Source organism: Pipistrellus hanaki, assembly GCF_964339955.1.
Source record: "Pipistrellus hanaki genome assembly, chromosome: 16".
NCBI lineage: Eukaryota > Metazoa > Chordata > Mammalia > Chiroptera > Vespertilionidae > Pipistrellus > Pipistrellus hanaki.
The window spans coordinates 21632345-21657779 of record NC_140518.1 but is presented as its reverse complement, the minus strand read 5'-3'; the positions used below and the strand labels follow the sequence as shown (position 1 = coordinate 21657779).

Genomic DNA, 25435 nt, shown 5'->3' with positions numbered 1-25435 from the left:
TAATATTATATTAGACATAAACATTAAATATTAAATTAGTAGCAATTTTACTTGCTTAAAAATAGAGCTCTAAGAGATAATTTTGACAGTTTAGATATTTTAGAATATCTAAAATTGAACTATTTTTTGTCTTATTTCCTTATATCAAGCATTTAATACCATTCCTTTGATCTTTGGACTGTATACATATACTAGTAGTCAATAAGTATTAATAATGTTGGTTTTTAATAGTGGTTTTGGAAGTAGGGAAGTCTCAGTTTTTCTCTATTTTGCCCTCTATGATTCTCCCCATTTATTCAAAATTATAAGTAGAGAGGGAGTGAGGGCTTGGGTGGAAGGGTCAAAGGAGGAGAAAATGAGCAACATCCGTAATAGTGTCAAAAATAAAGACTTGCAGCCCTGGTAATTGACCCACGCACCTAAGTCGGGCACATGTGGGAGGCATCCAATTGATGTGTCTCTCTTACATCAATGGTTCTCTCTCTCTCTCTCTCTCTCTCTTCCTCCCTCCTTCCCTTCCACTTCTAAAATTCAATATCTTCTGGTAAGGATTAACAGTAAAAATAAATAAATAAGTAAGTAAGTAATAAAATGGATTCCTGAACGATTGGGGGAAAGTAAAATTTAAAGTAGAGTTTTTCCAAATTAAATCAATGCTACCAGAAAATATATTGATAGTTGGTATAAAGTTGCCCCCTCATCCCCTTTTTATTACATTCATCTCTTGTTTTACCAAAGTGAAGAAGGTTTATGAGTTTTGCAAATTGTAATTCAAACAAATACATGGTGGCCTTCCAAATAGTCACAGCTACATATGTGTTTGATTGGTTTACAGGGTCCTAATGTATTAAAAAATGCCAATATTTAAAAATTGGTAGGTTAAATATATGGATTTCTGCCTTCTCTTCAAATATGGGATGGTAATGACAATATTGGTTTTAAATTCCACGTGGCAAAAGTTAGCTAAACCTCTGTGTGGCTGCTTCTTTTAGAGGAAACATGAATTCTCTAGTGCACACAGTCTGCCTACTCGTTTACATTCTCAGAATAAACGAGACATCCCTCTTTTGGTATTTAGGTTTATAGTTCTGTTTAGGCAGACTGCTAAGTATTTTCTACAGGACATGTCCTATCTCTTGGTCCAAAAGCCTTGCTCTTTACTTCCTGACTTGCTCTGTATCCTATATAATAAAAGCCTAATATGTAAATCGGCTAAACTACTGGTGGAATGACTGGTTGCCATGATGCACACTGACCACGAAGGGGCAGATGCTCAACGCAGGAGTTGCCCCCAGCCCGCAGGCCCCAGGCTGGCCAAGGTGGGTGCCAGAGGGGGGCTTTCGATTGCCCTGCCAGTTGCCCCACAGATCAGCCCTGGTTGCCAGCCAGGCTTAGGGTCCCTACTGATGCACCAATTTCATGCATCAGGCCTCTCGTATTTCTCTAACTAGGTGTAAGTTAACTAGGTTAACTTTTAGTATACTAAAAATATGGTCTTTACAATAAGCTTCCTTCTTGACTTCATGCCAAAGTTCATCCCTCAGCTCAGAGTTTGTTTCTTTCTTATTTATATCTTTTCTTACTCATAACATTCATAATATTCTTGTTCTCTAGAATAGTCCCAACCTATATTTCCAGCCTTATTTCCCATACATCGTAATCTAAATACCATGAGAACAGGACCATGTCTGTTTGTTGCTGCTGTATCCTCTGAACATAGTAAGTGTTCAGTAAATGTTTATTAAATGGATGGATTTGCCACTAGTTCCTGTCCTCATACCCTTTGCTTCAATCATAATGTTCTCTGGACACAACCCATATTTTTTTCCTTCTTTCCCTTTGTTCTTGATATTCTGTCTATTCATTCACTCCATTAAAAAAAAAAAAATATTTACTGACTATATGGCAATACAACAAGGACCAAAATAGGGTCTCTGCCTTCATAGAGCTTGAGAATCCAGAGGGTGAGAGGCAAATAAACAGTTAAACACAATGTAATAAATTGCTATCTTATGATAATGGGATTACATAATGGTGGTATAGGAACATATAGCTAAGTCAGCTAACTCAGTCTAGAGAGGGTCAGAAAGAAATGGCATCTGGACTTATCTATAAGAAATATATAGGAATAAGCTAGGCCAAAAGAGGACACAGAGTGGAAGGCAGAGATGGGAAACCAAATAATGTTCTAGGCTGAGGGATTGCCTGGACCACATGGAATAATATTCCTATCACAGTTATATTCCCAGGTATACTTTCATTCCACGTCAAATTCCACATTCTTCATGAAATCATAGGAAGGTGGATATTGTCCTTTCTTAGAACTTCTCCAGCACTTGGCTTATATCTCTCTACTTATGATATTCTGCCATATATTTTGAAAGCAATTACTGTATCTACCTTATGAGCCTAGTATGTGCCTTGGGTCTGTGAGGTGCATAATAATTTGAAGTAAAGACCTGTTCTGTGCAGGGCAGACACTGGGCAAAAATAAACAGGGAAAAAAACCCAGGGCATTTGAAATTCTATTAATATTAGACCATTTCACACTTTATTGGGAAGTAATAAAAGTAATGAGTGGTCATTTCACAAACATCTAAAAGGCAGCTTTAAAAAAACACCACTGTCACATGAAGTGTTAGGCTGATACCTGACTATATTTGTCCACTTGCTCATTGTATGGAAATATTTAAGGTGTGAGAATGTGTCAAAATTCATTGAACAGTATACTTAAAAATAAGTATATTTTATTTTATGTAAATTATATCTTAAAATAAGGTGTTATGGAGAGGAAAATTATGCTCTAATTCTAGTTAGTAATCAATAAATGAATGGAATGATGGAACCTAGGAAGTGAAAGCTGAGGGTGGTTTGCATATAATTTGTTTTGTCCTCCATATAATGAAATGCATGTGATTTGCTGATGCACTTAAGATAATGTCAGTCAGAATTCATAATTTTACTGACTTCTTGAAAATCATCCCATCTGGAATGCATGTGAATGAGCACACTTATATTTACACCCTCATTTGTTCTTAGAACTGTCTGTCCCTCTCCCCTCCCTTCTAAGACTCCAAAAGAATGAAACAATTCTTTAAAATGATAGAAATTTCAATACTGAAACGTTTGTTGCTGAAACAGATGTGCTTCTGTTCTCCCAGAAACATGGTGGTGGCTTTGAAGGAGCTATCTATTCGGGGTGACTTTCGAACTACAGTTGAATACCTGATTAAATTGTTGGAGACGGAAAGCTTTCAGTTGAATAGAATTGACACTGGCTGGCTGGACAGACTGATAGCAGAAAAAGTACAGGTGTGTATTTCTCCATTTGCACTAACAGCTTCTAGGATTGGGTTTTTATAGGTTTGTGGTGTGATCGTTCTATGTCACTAGATAAAATTTATCTGATTCTAAAGTTAATGGTTCTTGATCTACATGGAAAAAACCTATGAGCCAGTGTAATTATCACTAAGAGTTCTTGTGCCCATGTTACACTGTCATTTTACATGTTCTGATATTACTTCCTGGGTATATTTGAAGAGAGGCACATAGGGATTGAGATCCTTTCTCTTTCCTCATTTGATGTTAAGTCTGGCTTAGAGTTACCAACTCTTACATCTGTTTAACAGAGGCTGATGAGAGGGGCCTCATCTGAAGCAACAGTTACTTCTTTTTAAAAAAAATATATTTTATTGATTTTTGTACAGAGAGGAAGAGAGAGAGAGAGAGAGTTAGAAACATCGATGAGAGAGTCATCGATCAGCTGCCTCTTGCACACCCCCTACTGGGGATGTGCCCGCAACCAAGGTGCATGCCCTTGACCGGAATCAAACCCGGGACCCTTCAGTCCCCAAGCTGATGCTCTATCCACTGAGCCAAACCAGTTTCGGCAGCAAGTTACTTCTTGTTCCTGAATTTCAGGGCTCTTCTAAATTACCAAAATTTTTGTAAAAATCATTAGATTCAATTAAATTTTCAAATTTTGGTTATATAACGTTTTCCTTTGAGATTATCAGTAGTCAAATCTCTGTTCCTTTTTGAGTTTATTTCTGACAAAGGCTTGCTTTTGAGCAGCTCTTTGATTGGTTCAGTAGAAATCTTAGAGTGAAAGGAGAGTTGTTTCTCATCTCTATTCAAATGGTGCCTCTATTCAGATTCTAAAGTAAATGTGTTTGTAGTTCAAAAAATCATTTGTGCTATAAGGACTCCATCCATTCTCAATGCTAACTATACCTTCACAGAAAATTTGAGCCCTATTTAAATTGAGGGGCCATGGTGCCAAGTGACTGTGCTTTATATTACCTGCCCTATTTTTATTCCTTTCAGGCAGAGCGACCTGACACCATGTTGGGAGTTGTGTGTGGCGCTCTCCATGTGGCTGATGTGAGCCTGCGGAATAGCGTCTCTAACTTCCTTCACTCCTTAGAAAGGTAGGCTTTGTTTCTCCTTTCTGTGCAAGTTAATTAGTGGACCTGAGGACAGGACTGAAGTTCAAAGACCCATTTATTCTTTTCCCTGTTTCTGGCAGTTTATGATTGCTACCTGTTATTCACTGACCATGGGGACAGAAAAAGGGATGTACAGATTATGACAAATTATTGTGGGACTTTACTTTGGGTTTTAGAAATTAGTTTAACCTGCAGTTAGAATGGATTGCTTTTAAAAAACTAGAATCATGTTAAAATAAACATTCTGTTCAGTACAAACATCAAATCTCTCTATTCCCTAATGATGAAAATCTGTGTGTTCTCTCTAGCATTGAGCCCTGAGATTTCAGTTATCCAAGTCTTATGATAAATATCTTTCACTTTGTTACTCTGATGCACTAAAACCTTCAGCAGCTCACGTTACCCTATGTTCAAATCTAAATCCCTCAGTGTGACTTTTTAACTTCCTATATACTTTGGCCTCTTTTTACCAGTCCATTCCTACTAATTTCTGTTTCTCAACATGCAGCCTCTACCTAGTTAAGTGGTTTCCCTACTAGTGTATAAATATGTTATATATAATCTCGTCTACAAGTTCCACTGCTCTTTAATGTTATTTTCATTTATTCTTAAAACTTGTATTTTGAAATAATTTTGGACTTATAGAAGAGTTGCATGAATAGTCCAAACAACTACTATATTCTTTGCCCAAATTCACCAATTATTAACAACTTGGCTTACTTGCTCTACCATTTCTTCTCTTTATTATTATCAGAAGTCTTTCTTGATAATGTTTCCTGCTTGACGATGAACTTTCTTTCCCCTTCTACCCAGCCATACACTACTGCTTTTTATTTAAGACCCCAAATAAAACTCCAGTTGATAAGAGTAGTGAGGGTTGTTCATTTTGGAGCCTTTTTCTTTTTCTAAGTTTTATTTATTTTTAAGAACAGGTAATATATTCACATGATTCAAAATTCAAAAGGCACTGAAGGCATATAGTGAAAATTCTTCTTATCTCTGTTCCCTGTCCACCCAGTTTCCTTCTCAGTAGTTAACTTAAGTTAGCAGTTTTTTCTGTAACCTTCCAGATATCGTAATTTATATAAACACTAGAGGCCCAGTGCACGAATTTGTGTACTAGTGGAGTCCCTCGGCCTGGCCTGCGAGGTCGGGCTAAAACTGGCTCTCCAACATTCCTCGAGGGGTCCCGGATTGCGAGAGGATGCAGGCCAGGCCAAGGGACCCTACTGGTACATGATTGGGGATAGGGGGGGACATGGGAGGTTGGCCAGCTAGGGAGGGACCATAGGAGGGCTCCCAGGCATGTCCAGCCCATCTCGCTCAGCCCCAATTTTTAGACCCCAATAGCAAGCTACCCTACCAGTTGGAGTGTCTACCACCTGCTGGTCAGTGCACATCATATAGAGCAGTTGAGTGACCTTAGCATATCATTAGCTTGTTGCACTTTGATTGATTGAACGGCCAACCGTTCAGACATTTAGCATATTAGGCTTTTATTATTTACTAGAGGCCCGGTATACGAAATTTGTGCACATGTGTGTGTGTGTGTGTGTGTGTGTGTGTGTGTCCCTCAGCCCAGCCTGTACCCTCTCCAATCTGGTACCCCTTGATCTGGATCTGGCCTAAATGGGCAGTTGGACATCCCTCTCACAATCCTGACTCCCAATCTCTCGCTTGCTTGCCAGCCTGATTACCCCCTAACCACTCCCCTGCCAGCCTGATTGATGCCTAACTGCTTCTCTGCCAGGCCATTTGCCCCTAACTACTCTCCTATGTCAGCCTCGTCACCCCTAACTGCCCTCCCCTTTCAGACTGGTTGCCCCTAACTGTCCTCCCCAGTAGGCCTGGTCGCCCCCAACCCCCAACTGCCTTCCCCTGCTGACCTGGTTACCCCTAACTGCCCTAGCTTGTCAGCCTGGTTGCCCCTAATTGCCCTCCCCTGCAGGCCTGGTCCCCCCTACTGCCCTCCCCTGCAGGTCAGGTTGCTCCCAACTGCCCTCTTCTGCAGGCTTGGTTGCCCCTAACTGCCTCCCCTGCAGGCCTGGTCACACCTAACTGACCTCCCCTGCTGGCCATCTTATGTACATATGGGGGTGGCTATCTTTGACCACATGAGAGTGGCCATCTTGTGTGTTAGAGTGATGGTCAATTTGCATATTACCTCTTTATTATATAGGATAGTAATAAAAGCCTAATATGGTAATCAGACCAGACAGCTGAATAACCTTCCGAATGTCCTTCCGGATGACCTTCCAGATGAAACTGGGGCTGCGAGGGCTTGAGTCCCTTGCATGAATTTCATGCATTGGGCCTCTTGTATAAGATAGGCATGTAATAGTTGTTTCTTCCCATACCCTATTTAAAAAAAAAAAAAAATTTTTTTATTGATTTCAGAGAGGAAGGAAGAGGGAGAGAGAGATAGAAACATCAATGATAAAAGAGACTCATCTATTGGTTGCCTCCTACATGCCCCCTATTGGGGATGGAGCCTGAAACCTGAGCATGTGTCCTGATCAGAATCGAACCTAGGACCCTTTAGTCCACAGGTTGACACTCCATCCATGGAGCCAAACCAGCTAGGGCTTCACCCCCTATTTAAAAAAATACAAATTATAGCTCGCTTTTCATTTTTTCACTTGCTTTTTTCATTATTGTTAAAAATATTTTATATTAGTACATAAAAGGCCTCATCTTTATTTTTTAATGGTTGCATAATATCCCATTATTATATGGCTTTTTCATAATTTACATTATTAGTCCCTTACTAATGGTCATTTAGGTTTTTTCCAGTCTTGATATTCCAGGAAATGCTATAATCAATAACCTTTGTGATGCCCTTATACACTTTTAGAACCTTCTAGAAGTAAATGTATCTCACATTGTTGTTCTTTCAGGGGTCAAGTCCTTCCTGCTCATACACTTCTGAACACTGTAGATGTTGAACTTATCTATGAGGGAATCAAGTATGTACTTAAGGTATGTTGAACCCCACTGAAGCCTACACTTATATTTTTTTTTTTATCTCTCTTTGTTAGCTTATTTCCTGTAGGTGAAGAGATAGGGGTGAAATTTTAGTTTACTGCAAAGCTGAGTGTTATGAAATTAGTCATTATTTATGTCAAAGGCCAGAAGCAATATTTGGTGGCTTTCTGAAAATGTTTTAGTTGTTCCTCACTTTCACATATGGAGCGAAGAGATAAAGGAGACAGAGAATAGCCAGACCAGGGAAGCATCTAAGGTCAATCTGTTTGCTTGGAACAGGGCTGAGCCATGCCCTTAGACACTGATGCTAAGAGCACTAGTGCTAGGAATTTCCTTCCTCTTTGATAGGTTTTTTTAAATCTATATTTTTAAGATACCAAGTTTTACTTGGGACTGCACCTAGAAGGGATATTGACGTGTCCTTTTTTGGTCTCATTCCCTAGGTGACTCGACAGTCCCCTAACTCCTATGTGGTGATCATGAATGGCTCATGTGTAGAAGTCGACGTGCATCGGCTGAGTGACGGGGGACTGCTCTTGTCCTATGATGGCAGCAGTTATACCACGTACATGAAGGAAGAAGTGGATAGGTGAGTGGCTTTTTGAGATCCATATGTTCGATCTCAGATAGTCCCTAGCTCTTGGGATTTTTCAAGATCTTCTTGGTATTCTATTTTAATTAAAAAAAAAAAATAGCACATGCACTTAACAAAAATTTTAAGAGTGCAAAAATGTGTTTATAATGAAAAATATTGTCTCTACCACTTCAATGTGAGTAGATATGAAAAATAAGTTCTCCTCTTTATAAGGACAGCTAACAGTTTCTTATGTATTGAAAATTTATGTGCATTTACAAGTTACATATACCCTGAGTGGCCAGATTATTATGATCTCTGAACACATAATAATCTGACCACTCACTATATATTAGAGGCCTGGTGCATGAATTCGTGCATGGGTGGCCAGCCAGCCTGGCCAGGGGGAGGGGACATGGGTGGTTGGCTGGCCTGCTTGCTGGTCGAACTCCTGGTTGAGGGGACAATTTGCATATTAGCCTTTTATTATATAAGATATACACTGAGTGGCCAGATTATTATGCGTTTAGAAATTACTCAGTGTATATGTACTGTTTTTTTTCTTTTAAATGCATCCATAAATAAAAATAATCTTTAAATACTGTTTTGCACCTTATTTTTTCCTTAACATATATTGTAGACCAGTGGTTGCCAACCTTTTGGATCTCATGGATCACCAGTTGGCAACCACTGTTGTAGATTGTTCAACACCAATCAATGTTGTGACAATTAAATGAATTAACATATGTTAAGTGCTAAGAACTTGTCTGGGGCATAATAAGGGTTTAAGAAATGTTAACTGTTACATCTTTATCATCTTTATGGGTTTGTTTTTTTTAAATAGTGATGCCTATTCGTTTTAATGGTTGTATAGTATTCCATTATATGGATGTATCATAATTGATTAAATCTAACCTTTATTGAAGGAATTTTTGCTTATTTGGCATTATAAATGAAGGTGAAATGAGTATCATATGTGCATGTGTTTATATAGAATAAAGTTATTAGTTTGTATTTTTTTTAGAATGACATTATTCTACCATTCTCTATGGTAAAATACCTTAGGTGATTTATTGGCTTACATATCCTACTTATCTCCTAGATATCGCATCACGATTGGCAATAAAACCTGTGTGTTTGAGAAGGAGAATGACCCTTCAGTGATGCGCTCACCTTCTGCTGGGAAGTTAATCCAGTACATTGTGGAGGATGGAGGCCATGTGTTTTCTGGACAGTGCTATGCTGAGATTGAGGTTGGAGGGGTGACAGGGCTTTTGTTTCATGGGAGGGAAGGTAGGAATGGGGTTGTCTGGGATAGACTAGGATTGAAGAGTAACTGAAAGCAAATAGAAAATAGGCAGGAAAGAGCATCAGTTAGTTTAATTTGGGCTAGGAATTTTAAGATTTTAACAATAATTGCAAAGCTCACAGGTTGGTGGTGGTTGTGTTTTTTTGACAGATGAGGAATTGCTAACTCTAAAAATAGATATTAGGCTGCAATAGCACTTATTGAGTGGTAGGTATTATGCTATGTGCTGATAATATGGGGGAAATATGATAGGTAGAGGGGGACCACTAAACAGACAAGTAATGAAATATGATTCTGATATAGCCAAGCACCAGAGTGTAGAGGGCCACCTAATTCACTTGTGGGGCTGGGTGTATGTTGGTGGCTAGTAAGGGAAGACTTCTAAGAGAAGGGTCTTTGATTTTAGCTTTGAGAGATAAATAATAATGGACAGGTAAAGAAGGGCAAGGAAGAATGCTTAAAGGGGAAGGAACAGCCAGGTACAAAGGCACTGAAGCAAGAGGGTATGGTATATTTAGGGAACCGCAAGTACATGTTTGTGTTGCTTGAGAATGGACTAAGTTTTAATGGGAATGGCAAGCAAAGATGCTAAATAAGTAAACAATTTGAGATCATGGAAGACCTTATAAAACATAGTGAAGCTTAGACTATCATGGAAGGATTTTACATAGAAAAGTGTTAGGGCAAGAACACTAGAACGATTGCTCTTAGTGTTCTTGTTGGAGGTGCATAGCAGGTAGGGAAATCTTTTGGGAGGTTTTTGAAGTACTCTAGGCCAGAAGTACACTAAACCAAACAGCTAGCATGAGAAAAAGATTTCTGAGAGAGGTTCGGACGATATTTTTGGCTGGGCTTCATAATTGTAGATAAGGGAGAAAAAAGAGTAAAGAATGACTCTTAGATTTTATTTATTTATTTATTTATTTTTATTGTCACTTTTTTTTTTTTTTTCCCCCCTTCTTTCTCCCTCCCTCACTCCCTCTCGATGCTTAGATTTTAGCTTGGGTATCTCATGTAGACAGAGTGAACATTTAGATCTGAGTGTATGAGGAGACTAAATTGTTCATCACTTCCAAGTACAAAAAATGTAAAAATAGAAATTATGGAAAAATGGATTTAAACAGTTAAAAATAGGAAATTCCCTAGTTGTTATTAATCCTTAAAGCTAGATCCTGAGAGATTTTCTAATTGCCTTCCTTGATAATCTCTTAGAGATTTTGATAGATTTCCATTTTTCTGGATTGAGTAAGATACAGTCCAACTTAGATGATGAGGGGAAATGTGACCTCTTTAAATCATTCATCTGTGGAAAGAGAAATTAAATTATAATTTTATTTATTTTTCATTATAGGTGATGAAGATGGTAATGACCTTAACAGCTATGGAGTCTGGCTGTATTCATTATGTCAAGCGGCCTGGAGCAGCTCTTGACCCTGGTTGTGTAATAGCCAAAATGCAGTTGGATAACCCCAGCAAGGTCCAGCAGGCAAGTAGGCAGGGACTTTTAATATTGTTTTCTAGCCCAGCTGGTGTGGATCAGAGTTTGAGCAGCAACCTATGAACCAGGAAGTCAAGATTTGATTCCTGGTCAGGGTATATGCCTGGGTTGTAAGCTCGATCCCCAGCAAGGGCGTGCAGGAGGCAGCCGATCAGTGTTGATGCTTCAAGGTTTCTATCTCTCCCTCTGCCTTCCTCTCTCTCTAAAATCAAAACATATTTAAAAAATATTGCTTTCTAAGAGCTAATTACATGACGGGTAATTTGGAGGGGCAAATGGTTTCTCTGTTTGGTTTGCCAGTTTTTCTTAAGCTTTTCTTCCTGATCTTATGCCTAATTTTTGTATTTGTAGTATTATGAAATTAGAGTTTGTAGGAATTACTATGATAATAAGATTATATGATTTTTTTTCTTCATGATGCTTCCTCCATTGCCTTCTTTCCTTATAGCTGCAAATGGTGAAGGGATGTCTTGATTTTTGAATGATAATTCTAAGTTGCAATGGTATGTTTGCACCCTGCATAGAAGTTAGTGGATGATTTGATTTCTCATTGGGGTTGACAGGCTGAGCTTCACACTGGCAGTCTGCCACAGATCCAGAGCACAGCACTTAGAGGTGAGAAGCTCCATCGAGTGTTCCACTATGTCCTGGACAACCTGGTCAACGTGATGAATGGATACTGCCTTCCAGATCCTTTCTTTAGCAACAGGGTATGAATCACTTCTCTTTGGGAAGGGATGTACAAATAAGGTAAGGTACCTGTTCTCCAAGATAGTTTAAAAGTTGCAAAATGATTTTTTTTTAGATGAACCTCTTTCCCCTTTAGTTTAGGGAGTTGAAGTCTTTAAATCCTTGCTTCTTATCCATTTTATTGACTTCACATATAATTGTTTGATGCTTTTATTGCAATTTCAAAGTAAGTACTATATGATAGTGAATTCAGATATATCATTTTATTTATTGTGTTAATTTGTCTGGATCCTATTTTATTATTTCCTTCTTAGGTAAAAGACTGGGTGGAGCGGTTGATGAAGACCCTCAGAGATCCCTCCTTACCTCTCCTAGAATTGCAAGATATCATGACCAGTGTATCTGGCCGCATCCCCCCCAACGTGGAGAAATCTATCAAGAAGGAAATGGCTCAGTATGCTAGCAACATCACATCAGTCCTCTGTCAGTTTCCCAGCCAGCAGGTATTTATAGAGCAATAGTCATTTTCTAATGGCCACCAGTTCTTCACTATCTGGATGTTGTGCTGTTAAAGTTTTAAGCATTGTGCCCTTCAAAAAACTGCCGCACAATAATTAAAGTATTGTATGTAACATGTAAAGTATCTGTGGTTATGAGGAACATATACCCAAATCAGAGATATATTTCTGAATCTAAAGTGAGGGATATTCACAGTTTTATTATTAAAGACTGCTTTACCACCTCAGCAGCATGTGTACCCTGAAAGCAAATTTGCATGTAGGGAGTAAAGCTAGGCAAGGGGGGAGTAAAGTTTGGGCCTTGACCTTTGATATGTCTTGATTGTCATGGCCTCTGGTAGGTTTTGTGATACACTCATTACTTCATTTGGGAAAGGGTGAAAAGAAGTAAAAGTTGTTTGCTTATTTAACACAAGCCCCTACTATATGCCCAGTAACTTTCAGCTGCTCCCTACATATAAAAGATAGAAATTATCTTGTTATAATTAAGATTCTTAGTGGTGATATTATACAGGTGAATGCTTTGGGTCTCTTCGTTGGGTTGGGTTTCATTTTTCCCCCTTTTTCTTACACGTTAGATTGCCAACATCCTAGATAGCCATGCAGCTACACTGAACCGGAAATCTGAACGGGAAGTCTTCTTCATGAACACTCAGAGCATTGTCCAACTGGTACAGAGGTAGTTACATATAACTCCAGATTCCCAGACCTATCCATTCTCATACCTTCCTTTCTTCTAAGTAGTCACAAAGAGATTTACTTCAGGTTTGACTTAGATAAATTAGAAAGCACTGATATCTTAGAAAATACCTTATGTCTTCTAAATATCTTAGAATTGTGAGCAGTTATACCCAATATTTGTGATGACTTCTTTCTATTCTACTTCCCTCTGTCAGTTATTAAGGCACAGAAATGACATTTTATTTTTTCTTGCAATTTTGATAAAACCCCTGATTTTTCTTCTGGCACAAGGCCTAAATGTAACATTTTTCTTAACTTATAGAACCAACTATTGGACTAAAGGAAGATACTCGTAGATTTTTCAGATATCTCTTAGCCATTTCACGGGTGTGGTAATCATTTCTACTTAGCAGTGGGAACAGAACCCCAGAGTAGGTAGGGATGTCGTGTAGTTTTTTTGTTTGTTTTTTTATTCATCTCTCTCTCTCTTTCTCTCTCTCTCTCTCTCTCTGTTAATATATATATATGTATGTATGTATAAATCTTGTCAGTAGCCAGATTTCTTTTAAGCTTGAGATTTGAATTAATCCAGTTAGCTGATTTTAGGCTGGTCTCTGTCCTGTCATATATTCAGAGGGAAAACATGTTTCATGGAAACTCTACAAAGTAAATCTGGGCTCTGGATTTATTATTTAATTGTCTGTTATTAATAGTGTTAACCCATCAGGTTTTTCAGTGGAGACTTGTTCTATTTGCCTAGGTACCGAAGTGGCATCCGAGGCCACATGAAAGCTGTGGTGATGGATCTGCTGCGGCAATACCTGCGAGTAGAGACACAGTTCCAGAACGGTAAGCCTCTTCCTGAGGACTCTGTACCTGAGGAAGTTTCCCTGTGCAGCAGCCCAGCCAGTTCATCCTGTGGCTAACACTTGCCATTAATAAGGCTTCCTCCTTTCACCACTCCCTTAAAAATTAAGCCTCTCTAACCCACCACTGCCAAAGAAAGAACAACAAAACACAGCTTGATGAGATTGTGAATCCATGTGCTTCTGGGAAAGGACTGAGATAATTTTTCTAGTAGAGATTAGCATTCCCTGTTGATGTCTTCTTGACGCGTATAGAGAATTGGTTGAATCATGACCAGGCTGAAATTGAGAAACCTTATCTGAAGAGCTTGCCTCTCAGCAGCTAATCCATGGATTGAACTAAGGCATTTGAAAAGGGTTCAGATTTTCCACTCCTTTTCCGTGTACCATTTAGGTGGAATTTATCCCTGGCTTTCTCTGAAGAGATTCACTAAATGATGTATAAAGTCTCTAAATGTGAAACACCCTGGCTAAGATTGTACAGGTTCATACTGCTGATACAGCTTCCTACCACAAGATGGCAGTGAAATACCATATACTTTGAAATATTACATAACATTTTCTTTTATTTTTTTGCTCCCTTTGTATCCTTTAAAGCAGAGGTGGGGAACCTTTTTTTTTACTTCCAAAGGCCATTTGGACATTTATAACATTATTCACTTAATAAAATTCACTTAATATAAATTTATGTTGCTATGAAAAAAGCACCTAGATTTATTGCATTTCTTGTCCTGCCTGTGGTTGCCTTGGCGGGCCAGACCAAATGATTTCACGGGCCTTATACAGCCTGCAAGCTGAACACCCCCCACCCCTGCTTTAAAGGATGGCTAAGCCACTCATAACCAGAAAAAATCCTTAAGTAAATATTGACACCCTGAATATAGCAATATATAAAATAATACTTCACAACCAAGTAGGTTTTATACCACTAATGTAAGCTTGATTAATATTTAAAATATTAATATTAATTTTAAAAGAGGAAGAAACATGGTCATCATCTCCAGATATGGAGGAGAAAGCATTTGACAAAATTTAATATTCATTTATGAAAACTTTTGGAAAATGAAGAATGAAATGGAACTATTTTAGTCATGTAAGGGTTTCTCATAAAAAAATCTATAGGATACATAATGGTGAAATATTAAAAGCATTATTTTTAAGATTATTAATAATATAAGGATGACTGCTATCATTACTTCTATTCAGCATCATACTGGATGTCCTAGCTAGTGCAGTAAGACAAGAAAAAGAATGAAAGGTATGAGGACTGGAAAGGAGTAAGGAAATAAGTTTGCCACTGTTAGATATGGTATGATATCTACCTGGAAAGTCTCAAAGAATCCACATATTTATTATTATAATTATTTGAAGTTTAAAAGGTTGCTACATACAAAAGGCAATATACAAAATTCAAATGTATTTCTGTATAGTAGAACAGTTGTTTAGAAAAGCAATATACCATTTAAAATAGCAACCCAAAATAAATATTAAGGAATAAACCCAAGAAAATAAATGTATAAGCATCTTTTGGAGAAAATCATAACTAGTTAACAATAATAAAGAAAATCTAAATAAATAATCATAATCTTAGATTGGAATATACACTTGCAAAATATTAATTCTCTTTGAATTCATTTGTAGATTTATTAACATTGTAATACAAATTCTAGTAGGGTATTTGAAATGACAATATTATTGTAGGGACCGATTAGTAGACCAATGAAACATAATAGCTCAGAAATAGATCCGCAAGTATATGTAATACTTTCAATATTAAATATTAAATTTAAAAAATGGTTTGTCAATACTTAATAGAGTTGAACTTTTATATACTCTTCAATCTACCAGTTTCACTCTTAGATAATATACTCTAGAGAGAAACTAACAATGTTTATTGGAAGACATATACAGGACTGTTTGTGGCAGCATTGTTCATGATAGTAAGAAAAACAGGAAAATTTAAATATACACAAGTAGAATAAATAATTGAAATCAAGTACAGTGTATTTCTACATTGGATTACTGTATAGCAGTGAGAATGCATGAACAAAGATACACATGTGAACAAAAGGATGAATCTCAAAAATGTAATGTTAAGGGAAAGAAACCAGTTACCGAGGGATCCATACACAATAATTGCATTGTTACCAATTTGAAAAGCAGGGGAAATGAAAATATGTATACATTTGTGATAAATGTAAAGTTAAAGAATGATTAACATGACATTAAGCTTAGTAATTGTTTTAGAGGAGGAGCACACAGGACCCCTCAAAGGTACTAAAAATGTTCTATTTAAGATAGATTGTGATTTCACAAATGTTTATTCCTCTGTGTGTGTATTTCACAATAAAAAGTTTTAAAAAAGAGAACACTTGATATCATTGCTTGCTTTCTGCTTAGTGTCTCTGCTGCCTTTTCCCTGGGTGAATATTCTTTTTACTTCTTCTCGTCCTAGTAATTCCTGTTACCAAGATATATTTCTGTTGTCATTTCAAAGCTAAGTCTTGGTTGGGAGAAATATGAATTTATATAGGACATCCAATTTTTAAACAGCTTCCATTTTGTTCTAAATGGGTCTTTTATAAAATTGGCAGCTTTTTAAAATATTGTTTTTATTTTATGTCCACTGTTTTTCAAATATATTTAGTTTCGTGTTGAAAAATTTTTTTTACATCCATCTTTAATATTTAAAATAGATGAAAGCAGGAATCAATCCATGGTAATGCAGTTTGAATACCACCATTTTGGTTTGTAACTTAACATGGAATCTGAACTGAGGCGATAATCATTTAGTATTTTCATGATTTTATAAAATTCTCCCCCTTGAGATTACTCAAACTCTTATTCTCCTATACTTGGAAATTTAATTCTGAGGTAAGCTGTTTCCTAAAGAAATGACTATTACTTATATCCCATGGTGGATATCACTACAGTATATCTGAAGCTTATGCTTCTGTTGCAAAATACAGCTTTCTTGGCTAGAACTAACCTGTCCCTTGTGGTCTTGTAAAAGGCCAGTGAAAATATACATAATTGCTCTCCCAGTGAAAATATACATAATTGAGACCTTTTGACTCAATGCAGGGTTCTCCTTGATCTATGCCTTTATTTGGATTAGGAATTCCTAGGTTTCTTAGTAGTTTCATGGACTTACAAGGGAAAACGTTGACTCCAGAGGTTGCAGTCATCCTTGTCGCTGTTGAGAAGTTTGTATTATTTTATTTTTAGCTAAAACTGTTCCTTCTAGTTAAGGTGAACCACTTTCAGTGAGTCAAACATGGAACCAGAATATTAACTTGGAGTAGGCTTTAAAGATCATCGCGTTTAATGGTATTGACATTTCTTTTTAAGCAGCAGAACCTCTCTTAGAAGGAAATCATTCCAGGAAGCTATGAGAGAGTTTCGAGTAAGGGTGGGGAGTTCGAGTTATCAGCAATCCCTTAGACTCTTCTGTACACCCTCCTCCACCTCTCAGTTGTTTTTTTTAATGAAAATCAGGCTCAGAGAGGTAGAGCGATTTTTCCAGGAGCACATAGGATTTTGGGATCCGAGCGAGGCTTTGAGCTCAGGTCTTATACTGGATTGCCTAACTCCTAGTCCACTGCCCCTTTGACTAAACCAGACAACCAATTCTATCCAAACTCCTCCAAGAAAATTCTCAAGACATTTCTTCTCACAGCTGAACAGGTGAAGTAGAGACGTTAGAAAGCAAATAGCACGTAAACATGAACATTCATACATGGGTGAGGACCAAATTCTTTTTGCTGCTTGCAGGTCACTATGACAAATGTGTCTTCGCTCTTCGAGAGGAGAATAAGAGTGACATGAACACTGTACTGAACTATATCTTTTCTCACGCTCAAGTCACCAAGAAGAATCTTCTGGTCACAATGCTTATTGTGAGTACAATTTTTTCAGATCCTGAAAGGATGCTTAATAATATGAAAAAAAGTATTTCTCCTTCTGGTGACTGTGGTCAGAGGAAAAGCTCCTGTCTTTTATAATTGTGAGATGAGTGGGGCTCGGCTTGTGGATTAACAATTTCTCACATCTGTCTTTGTCCTTGACTGAAGGAACCTGCTTCACTTAAGAAAGAATTGTTCTGGCTCTTATACATACAGTCATGCACAGGGACTCAGCTCTCTTGATTCTACTTAGGCCCTGTGCTTCTTCATTCCTATTATCACTCATGACAGTAGCTTTAAAATTTAGTCTTAACCAGCCAGTGCACTTTTTCATTGTAACTCTGGTTTGTTCCATGAATATCAGCAATGGTTCTCATGTCCAAAACTTAAAAGCACAAAACAACTGTTAGAAATCCAGTGCTGTCGTTTCCCTACCAAAGGAAGATATATATATTTTTAATATATTTTATTGATTTTGTACAGAGAGGAAGGGAGAGAGATAGTTAGAAACATCGATGAGAGAGAGTCATCGATCAGCTGCCTCTTGCACACCCCCTACTGGGGATATGCCCGCAACCAAGGTACATGCCCTTGACCGGAATCGAACCCGGGACCTTTCAGTCCCCAAGCCGATGCTCTATCCATTGAGCCAAACCGGTTTCGGCCAAAGGAAGATATTTAAATGTATTCTGTATCTTCTTTGATTCCTTTCTGTTTTATTCAAATGGAAATCTAAGCTCAGTGTTGTTTGGGGAGTAGATGCATGCTTTTGTCCCCATAACCTAGTAATTTGACAGTAGAAGGTGAGAATGAGCAGTGAGACTAATCTATGTGGATAGGGCTAACATACATTTGACTAGTGGATGGAATTTTTGTGGACTTAAGGGTTTTTAAAGATGATTTTTAAGTCCTTCATTCTTAGATTTTTCTGTTAATTCTAGGAATCAGAGAACAATAGGACTGTTCTTAGAGTCTTCCACCCCATGAACAATTGCCTTGTTCTTGCATGTGTGTCTTTTTTGGTGGACTAGAGTACCTTTGCCTTCTTGTCCCTTTGTGGAATTGACATTTTTGATACCTTAATTCCATTATTCCTTCTTGGAGGAAAAAAGCTATAAATTTTCACGCTTTTTTAAATTTCATATATCAGAATGAAGGGAAACTATCCACCTCACATCTCTGGTTAACAACAGTGCCAATCATTCAGCTATCTGCCTAGCTGGTTAACTGGACAGGATATAACATTTTTCAGAATACCCACTTTTAGAAGTATGTAATTGCAGGGAGAGTTCATTACCTTTGCTAGCCTAGAATGGCTAGATGGTGGGGAAACCAGGATATGCATTTGAAAGGAAAAAATATATCAGCACTATGTAGCATTACAGTTTCCCCAAGTGCAGGTTTTGACAAAGAAGTGATATTATCTGTGGCAACTTGACTGATTTTTTTTTTTTTCCTCAAAGAGGGAAGAAATCTCTGAGTAGTTAGACTTTTTAAAAAAATTTTAATACAAAGATTGCTAATTCTCATTTGGATAAAGCCAGGACTTTCTGATAAAAAAGGGTAATGATAAGGGAGTAGAAGAATCTGCCTGTTTGACCCTAAAATGGGGTGGAATTTGCCTTCTTAGGAAGCTAATTATGGCGAGTTTTCATTTTATTATGATTACCTTTTTAAGGACTTAACAGTTTTCTGCACTAAAAATAGACCAAAGCCCAGAATCCTTGGAGCAGCAGAAGAGTAATGATCGTCTAAGACTGTCGCTGGGTTTCTTAAATTCTAATTTGTAAGATATAGGGGCTCGGCTCGCTCCTTTTGCGGAGTGATTGTAAGTAACGCTTGCCTTAAGAATCTCATTATTGGAACACGGAGCCATATTTCCTCTGAGAATTCTGGAGTAGCTTTGAGCCGGGGCTGTTCATTTCTCAAGTAATCACGCTGGTGTGATGGAGAGAGAAAATGGCAGCTGTTCGGAGCTCAGGCCTTCAATTTTCTTCAGAGTCCAGTCACTCAAGTGTGTAATTACACGGGGGTGCAGCCGAGGCGTTGGGCCCTGTCAGAGAACTGGTTTGAGGCTTTGCTTTCTGCTTTTGCCAGTCGGACAGGCAGAAGCCAATGGGACTCTGACTTGCTGCTGTTCTTTTTCTCCCCACCTTGTCATCCTGATTACTTCTTACCTGCATGGATAGTGCCCAAACTTTCTTTCCAACAGACTGAGCACTTTGTTAGTGTTTGGGTTTGCAGAAATAAGATGGGGAGGAGAGGAACAGGAGGAGGGGGGTGGGGGGTATGCAGGGAGGAGGAAGGTTGAAGATGTGAACCAGAAAGATGGATTTGTCCTTTTCTTTGTTTTGGCACTTCACATTTTTCTTTTAAAAAGAAAACAAAACTTGATAAACATAGGAGGCTTTCATATAATTAACTTGAAATATCAGCTATTTTCACCTCATTTTAGTCATTTGGAAATCAAGACATTAATTGATATGAATTAGCTGAGAGCCTGCTAGTGGTGACGTAGGATCGGGATGAAAGCTCAGAATGTGCTCCTTTCTGCTCTGATATTAATGAATGCCAGACATGGGCTTCCTCTCTCCTTTCGTGGCAAAGGTCAGGTCCCCTATCCCGCTTCTGCATTACTGATGGTAGCTGGTCAAAGCCATTTTAGTTGTTTGGATTACTCTTTCTGTAGGTCTGTCTTTTCCAGGTATCACCTGGATCTGGCAGCACTTGAATCCCCTAGTTTGTATTCTCAGCTGGTTTCACTTTCTTTGCTTACCTTAGCTTCCTGATGGATGGTTTTGTGCCGGGCATTCCAATCCCTGCTTTCTAGAAGTAGGAGTGTTGATGGTGTGCTTTGCTGAGCTAGATGATGATTTCTGGGGGGTTTGAACCTAGAGTGAAGGCTCAAGAAAATCCGGGCTTCTGTGAATCAGTGTTACGGAACGCGGGTTGCTTCAAGGAGGCCTTCATCCCTTCCAGGTATTAGCATAACTTGCTTAGTGATTACATGCCTCAAGGACTCACGAGCAAAATTCTTCTAATCTTTGACCCTATTGGGATAGCAAAATATCAACTAAAAGCCAAAGTTCTGTCAAGTTTTCTCCATTTTGAGGAATATTATGCCACAGTAGAAAACAAAGTCTGGAAGATGAACAATAAGTTTATTATTTTGAAAGCTCTTCTTATTTCTTTAATTTTCTAGGAAACAGCTTAGGACATTGTTTATGCTTACTAAGAGATATTTAGGACACTCTTTAAGCCAACTTAAGCAATTTTGTACCAGTAAAATGTATCAATACCCTCATAGCTGTCTAGATAGCGGCGTAGTACATAAGGATTACTTGAGTAGTTATCCCCTCGCTACTTATATCTTATTTCTGATATGGTCCACAGGAACATGATCTAAAACATGCTTCCTTGTGAGTAATGCCATGCCTGCGAGCCTGTTTGGTTTAGGCAGGGATCATTTAAAATGCTAATCAGTGCCTTTTCTCCCTCCTCTTTACATGACTGCAAATAATTTTGTTCAATGTGTGATAAAGAAGAATGTTTTTCTCAGCAAACCTGGCTTACTGAATAAGCTATGGCTGGAAGAAGCTACCAGACCATTGCTGGTATTGGGATTAGTGCCTCACACAGTTAAATGTTGTTAATGTCTTGAGCTCATTACACACTAGGTCACATTCTTTTCATTTTGAATTGCCTTCATATCTTAAGATCAAGTTGGATTACCTTCTGTTCTTCTGGCAGTCAGTTGTGTAACTTGGCTATGGTTTTGATACTTAAGCATGTATGTTATATTCCCCACCATTTAGCCACAATCAGGTTAAGAAAAAGAAGTACTTTGTGGTACCAATATTAACCAATACTGAATAATAATTTTCCCTTGGGCCTGCAGATGTATGCAAGCGTCCTGTAATCCCAAAAGCAGCAGGTAGGCTTGTTAAATTAACTGCTTTGGAGTGAGAAAACATCTGTTGACATAGTTACCATTTAATGTCATTGTTGCAAAATGTTCACCAGGACTAGATGGTGATGTTGGACTGTCCAGTTGCCCCAAGGAAGTCTGGACAAGACTTGTTTTTGGATGTTTGTATCTTGGGATGGGTGGTTCAGATGAACAGAAAGGTTTTCCCTGGTGTTTTTTGTTTGTTTTTTAAGAACATTTACACTGTGTCCAGGTCAAGGATGAGACAGGGCTGCAAAGATTACTCTACACATAAGTTTTCTATTGCCAATCTTTGACTAAGTACTAATGATGACAATTGAGAAAATAATATTTGGATGGAAAATTTCCAAGTCAGGATAAACTAATGCAAATAGTGGTTTATTCCTACTGTGAAATAAACAGCCCAAAAAAGTCTGGTTTCTATACTTTATCACAGAGCTCAGGAAGATTGCCATTTGGTGATACTGAACGCATACTTTATTTTCTAATCTCCATAGTTCACTTTTCTTACAGTTACTGTTTCTTCCTACCCTCTTTCTCACTCCCTTTCTCTCCTAGTGGAAAGATTAAATTTTAAAAAGTTTGTTGTTGTTTTTAAAGTGACTGTGTTTTGCTTTTTAACGTGGGACAGGATGTGTAGTTAAGATAGTAACTTTATTTTTACTTATTTATTTTAATCTCAAAAGGTAAGCCTAGATTTTCCTTCAGGGAAATGGTTGGGTAGGTGGCTAGTGTTCTCATTTTGTTATGTTGGCTTATGTTGTTAATGTTGAGACTTCAGTCTAGCTTTTTGCAGAGTAGCATTACCTAGGACATCTCTTAGGTTTTTAAATATTTCAGTGGGTCAGTGTGATGACTGAAGTGAGGACCTCGGAAAGGAATATATTTTCTCTATTAGGAACATTGAATAAAAGGGATTCATGTAGGAAAACCTTAACTTGGTTTCCTTACACACTGTTATCTATTCTTTTCCTTCTGTCCTTTTATGGTCTTTTCTTGGTAATTTTATATACAGGGTGGGGCAAAAGTAAGTTGTAAAACACAATTTATTCTTGTATTTTTAAATTATTGTATTTTACATAGGAACAACTGTAAATCTATTTTTGCCTCACTCACTCTGTATTCCCTTGAAATTCTATTTTGCTTGTTGGTTCTCAACAAACGATGAGGTGCATTTTCTCCCTCTTTGCATTTATGCCTTAGGATAGGTGGGATAGGTTCTCTGGTCTGTGACTGACTACATGCTCAACCGAATCCTGGATTTATAGTCACTGACATAGCAGCTTGTCTTCTTCCCACTTAGATGAGTGAATTCCTGCATTAAATGAATGAAAACAAGACGCACGTGTACTTCCTTAACTATTAATCACATCCTGTGTTTTACAACTCAACAGTAGGAGCAGAGCTCCGGATGGTGGGCTGGGAAATCAGAAAGTATTCCTGCTTTGAAATGTTGAGAAGCCTTCTTTCCAGCATAGTGATGTTGAGCACTTCAAAACTGTGATGTGGAAAGTAGTAAGGGTTGTAGGGAAAGTATTGTGGTAAATTAACATTGCTCCAAAAGCCAGAAGTCCCAAGCTTTTATTTATACAGCGGGGGTCATGGACTATAAAGACTCTCCTGAGATGGGGAAGGTCTAAGTATGAATGGAGATTCTTCAAGAAAATGGCTGGTAATCAAGGTAAGGAGGAGATTGAAAAGCAGCAACAGGAAGTCTTTTAGGATCTGGTCATCTTTCATATCCTATGGATAGTAAGGGGAGAATAAGAATTCACTGAATATAAAGACAATTATTTCAAATTTCAATTAGAGGGAACTGCTAGTATATTTGAACGTGTATATTTTATGTGGTTTGGTATTAAGAGCTACTACAAGTAGCTCTGTGACTTTAAAAAAAAAACTTTATAAAAACCTTACCTGCTGTTTTTCAGCTTAGATGAAAATTACATGGATGAATTGAGGGAATAAACTGACATTCCACTGGAGAAGAAAATTTTTCTCAACAATTTTTAATTCTTGGGAGGGAAAGGACCCAGTGCTGAATAAACCATGTATTGTATTGTATTGTATTGTATTGTATTATAGGAGCTGCTTTTTCCCCTTCTAATCCATCTAAGGATTCACCATGTTTGTATATTGTGGAATGATTCTTGTATAGCGAGAGGATAAATGACTTTTGGGTACAGAATTGTCAGAATATGAGACGGTGTTTTTATTTAGTGTGTGTTTATAAATGAATACTTTGTTCTTGTGTTTCTGTTTTGCACCCTCCTGGGATGCTGAACATTTGGTTTGTGGAATGAAAATCACTAAGTGTGGTTCCTTTTCCTTACATTTTGCTTTCCCCCCCTAAAGTGGGAAAAGGAACAGGAAGCCTTAGTCACTATATTATTTAAAACCTCTTAACACAACACCTGTTATTTCTTAACTCAGAATCCCTTGACCCCTTTTAATGATCTCTGATGATTTCTTCTGCATTTTAAAAGTAGAGTGTTGGTTTATAAAGAAATACACTTGGAATTTTGAATCTGAATGACAAGGATTTAGGCTTCTTCCCCTAGCAGCAACAACTTTTGGGATCATCTTTACCACATTGTTTGAGATGAAAAACGAAAGAATACCGGGACGTTTGCATTTTTTATTAATCCAGCTATGTTGACTTTGTTTTTATTCCCTTTCCTCCATTTCAAAGTCCTAACCACCTCAAGTCTTCTCATGTGGATATGTATGTTCTTTTCCACATAATCTATCAGGATCAATTGTGTGGTCGGGACCCTACGCTCACTGATGAGCTGCTGAATATCCTCACAGAGCTAACTCAACTCAGTAAGACCACCAATGCTAAAGTGGCACTGCGAGCACGCCAGGTAAGGACACTTGTTGGTTATCACGAGGGAGGAATGGTTTTCATAGATTGGACAATGAGCTTTTACTTCATCAACTTACAAAATGCAGATGTCTATGTCCATTGCCCTCAGAACAAATGTTTTCATGTGCTATAGGTTTTTTCAAAAGAAATGAGATTAATGTTGAATATCTTTAAAATAGGAGCCCTTTCCCCATATAAAATCCTATTATCGTCCCCTATCCTTCCTGCTAGCTCTGTGATGGTAAATCAGGGTCATGTGGAGGAAGGCAATAGACTCAAGATTTCTTTCTTCTCAAAGGGAGCTTAGAGCAGGTGAGAACTTTTAAGTGTATAGAAAAAGAAATCAAGTGTGGAAAGCAGAAAGATAATGAAATGAATCTTAGGTGCTAGCAATCAGAACAACCCCAGAGAAGTCCAGTTAGTTTCACCCTGTAGTCTTCATTTCCATTCCAAAAGGTTTCAGCAGGGAAGCCAAGAGTTGTCGCTCCCTTTGTGTTTCAATGCATGGTCACTGACAGGGAAGCAGCATTTGAAGCTGTTCAGTGACCTTCTGCTTTCTCTACAATTGTATCCATGTCACTGAACTACTCAAAGTTATTGAACCTCTCAGTGACCTGCTGAGAGTATTCAGGTCCTACCGTGTCCGTGTTTGTTTGTGACACTGCTTTCACTCTCTCTGCCCCTCACAAGCAATGGTGTTACATCCCGATGCCTTTTCCTTGATACTGAGTACCTGGGGCTGTCAGAGCAGTTTTTCCTAGTCTGTCTTTCTACTTCAGAGTTGCAAAAGGCTAGCTCTGCTGCATCCACCTTCCCCACAGCTGCTCCCTGCCAGACCTGATTCCCAATTAACAGCTAGTCAAGCAGTCCCGAGGACTAGCGGTTTTGCAATGGTAAATCACATGCACTGATGGAACTTGATTGAAGCTGTTTTCTCTCTCTTCCCCCATCCCCCTATGGGAAATTGCCCACAACGCAAATCATGGTGAGAGTCAACTGAGATGCAGTATTTGGTGGCATTGGCTTTATGTTACAGGACCCAGAAGTTGTTTCACTTGGTCTCTGTTTTATCTTTGATGCCTGCACTTAGAGATTTATATTTATTGCTTTTGTATCAGAGCTGCCTAATAGGAGCCTAGAATA

At 38.1% G+C, this 25435-nt stretch overlaps 1 protein-coding gene across 6 annotated transcripts in view; it reads left to right on the top strand.

Annotated features, from left to right (window-relative positions):
* Positions 1-25435, top strand: part of ACACA (acetyl-CoA carboxylase alpha) — a 246989-nt gene that overhangs the window by 98799 nt on the left and 122755 nt on the right. For all 6 annotated transcript variants that reach the window (XM_084864172.1, XM_084864177.1, XM_084864175.1 and 3 more), the window contains 12 exons: positions 3162-3312; positions 4327-4430; positions 7346-7427; positions 7877-8022; positions 9110-9260; positions 10668-10802; positions 11378-11524; positions 11819-12007; positions 12601-12701; positions 13464-13552; positions 17344-17468; positions 24177-24290. In XM_084864172.1, the coding sequence (XP_084720298.1) occupies positions 3162-3312; positions 4327-4430; positions 7346-7427; positions 7877-8022; positions 9110-9260; positions 10668-10802; positions 11378-11524; positions 11819-12007; positions 12601-12701; positions 13464-13552; positions 17344-17468; positions 24177-24290 (1534 nt within the window). The remainder of the gene's footprint in view (positions 1-3161; positions 3313-4326; positions 4431-7345; positions 7428-7876; positions 8023-9109; positions 9261-10667; positions 10803-11377; positions 11525-11818; positions 12008-12600; positions 12702-13463; positions 13553-17343; positions 17469-24176; positions 24291-25435) is intronic.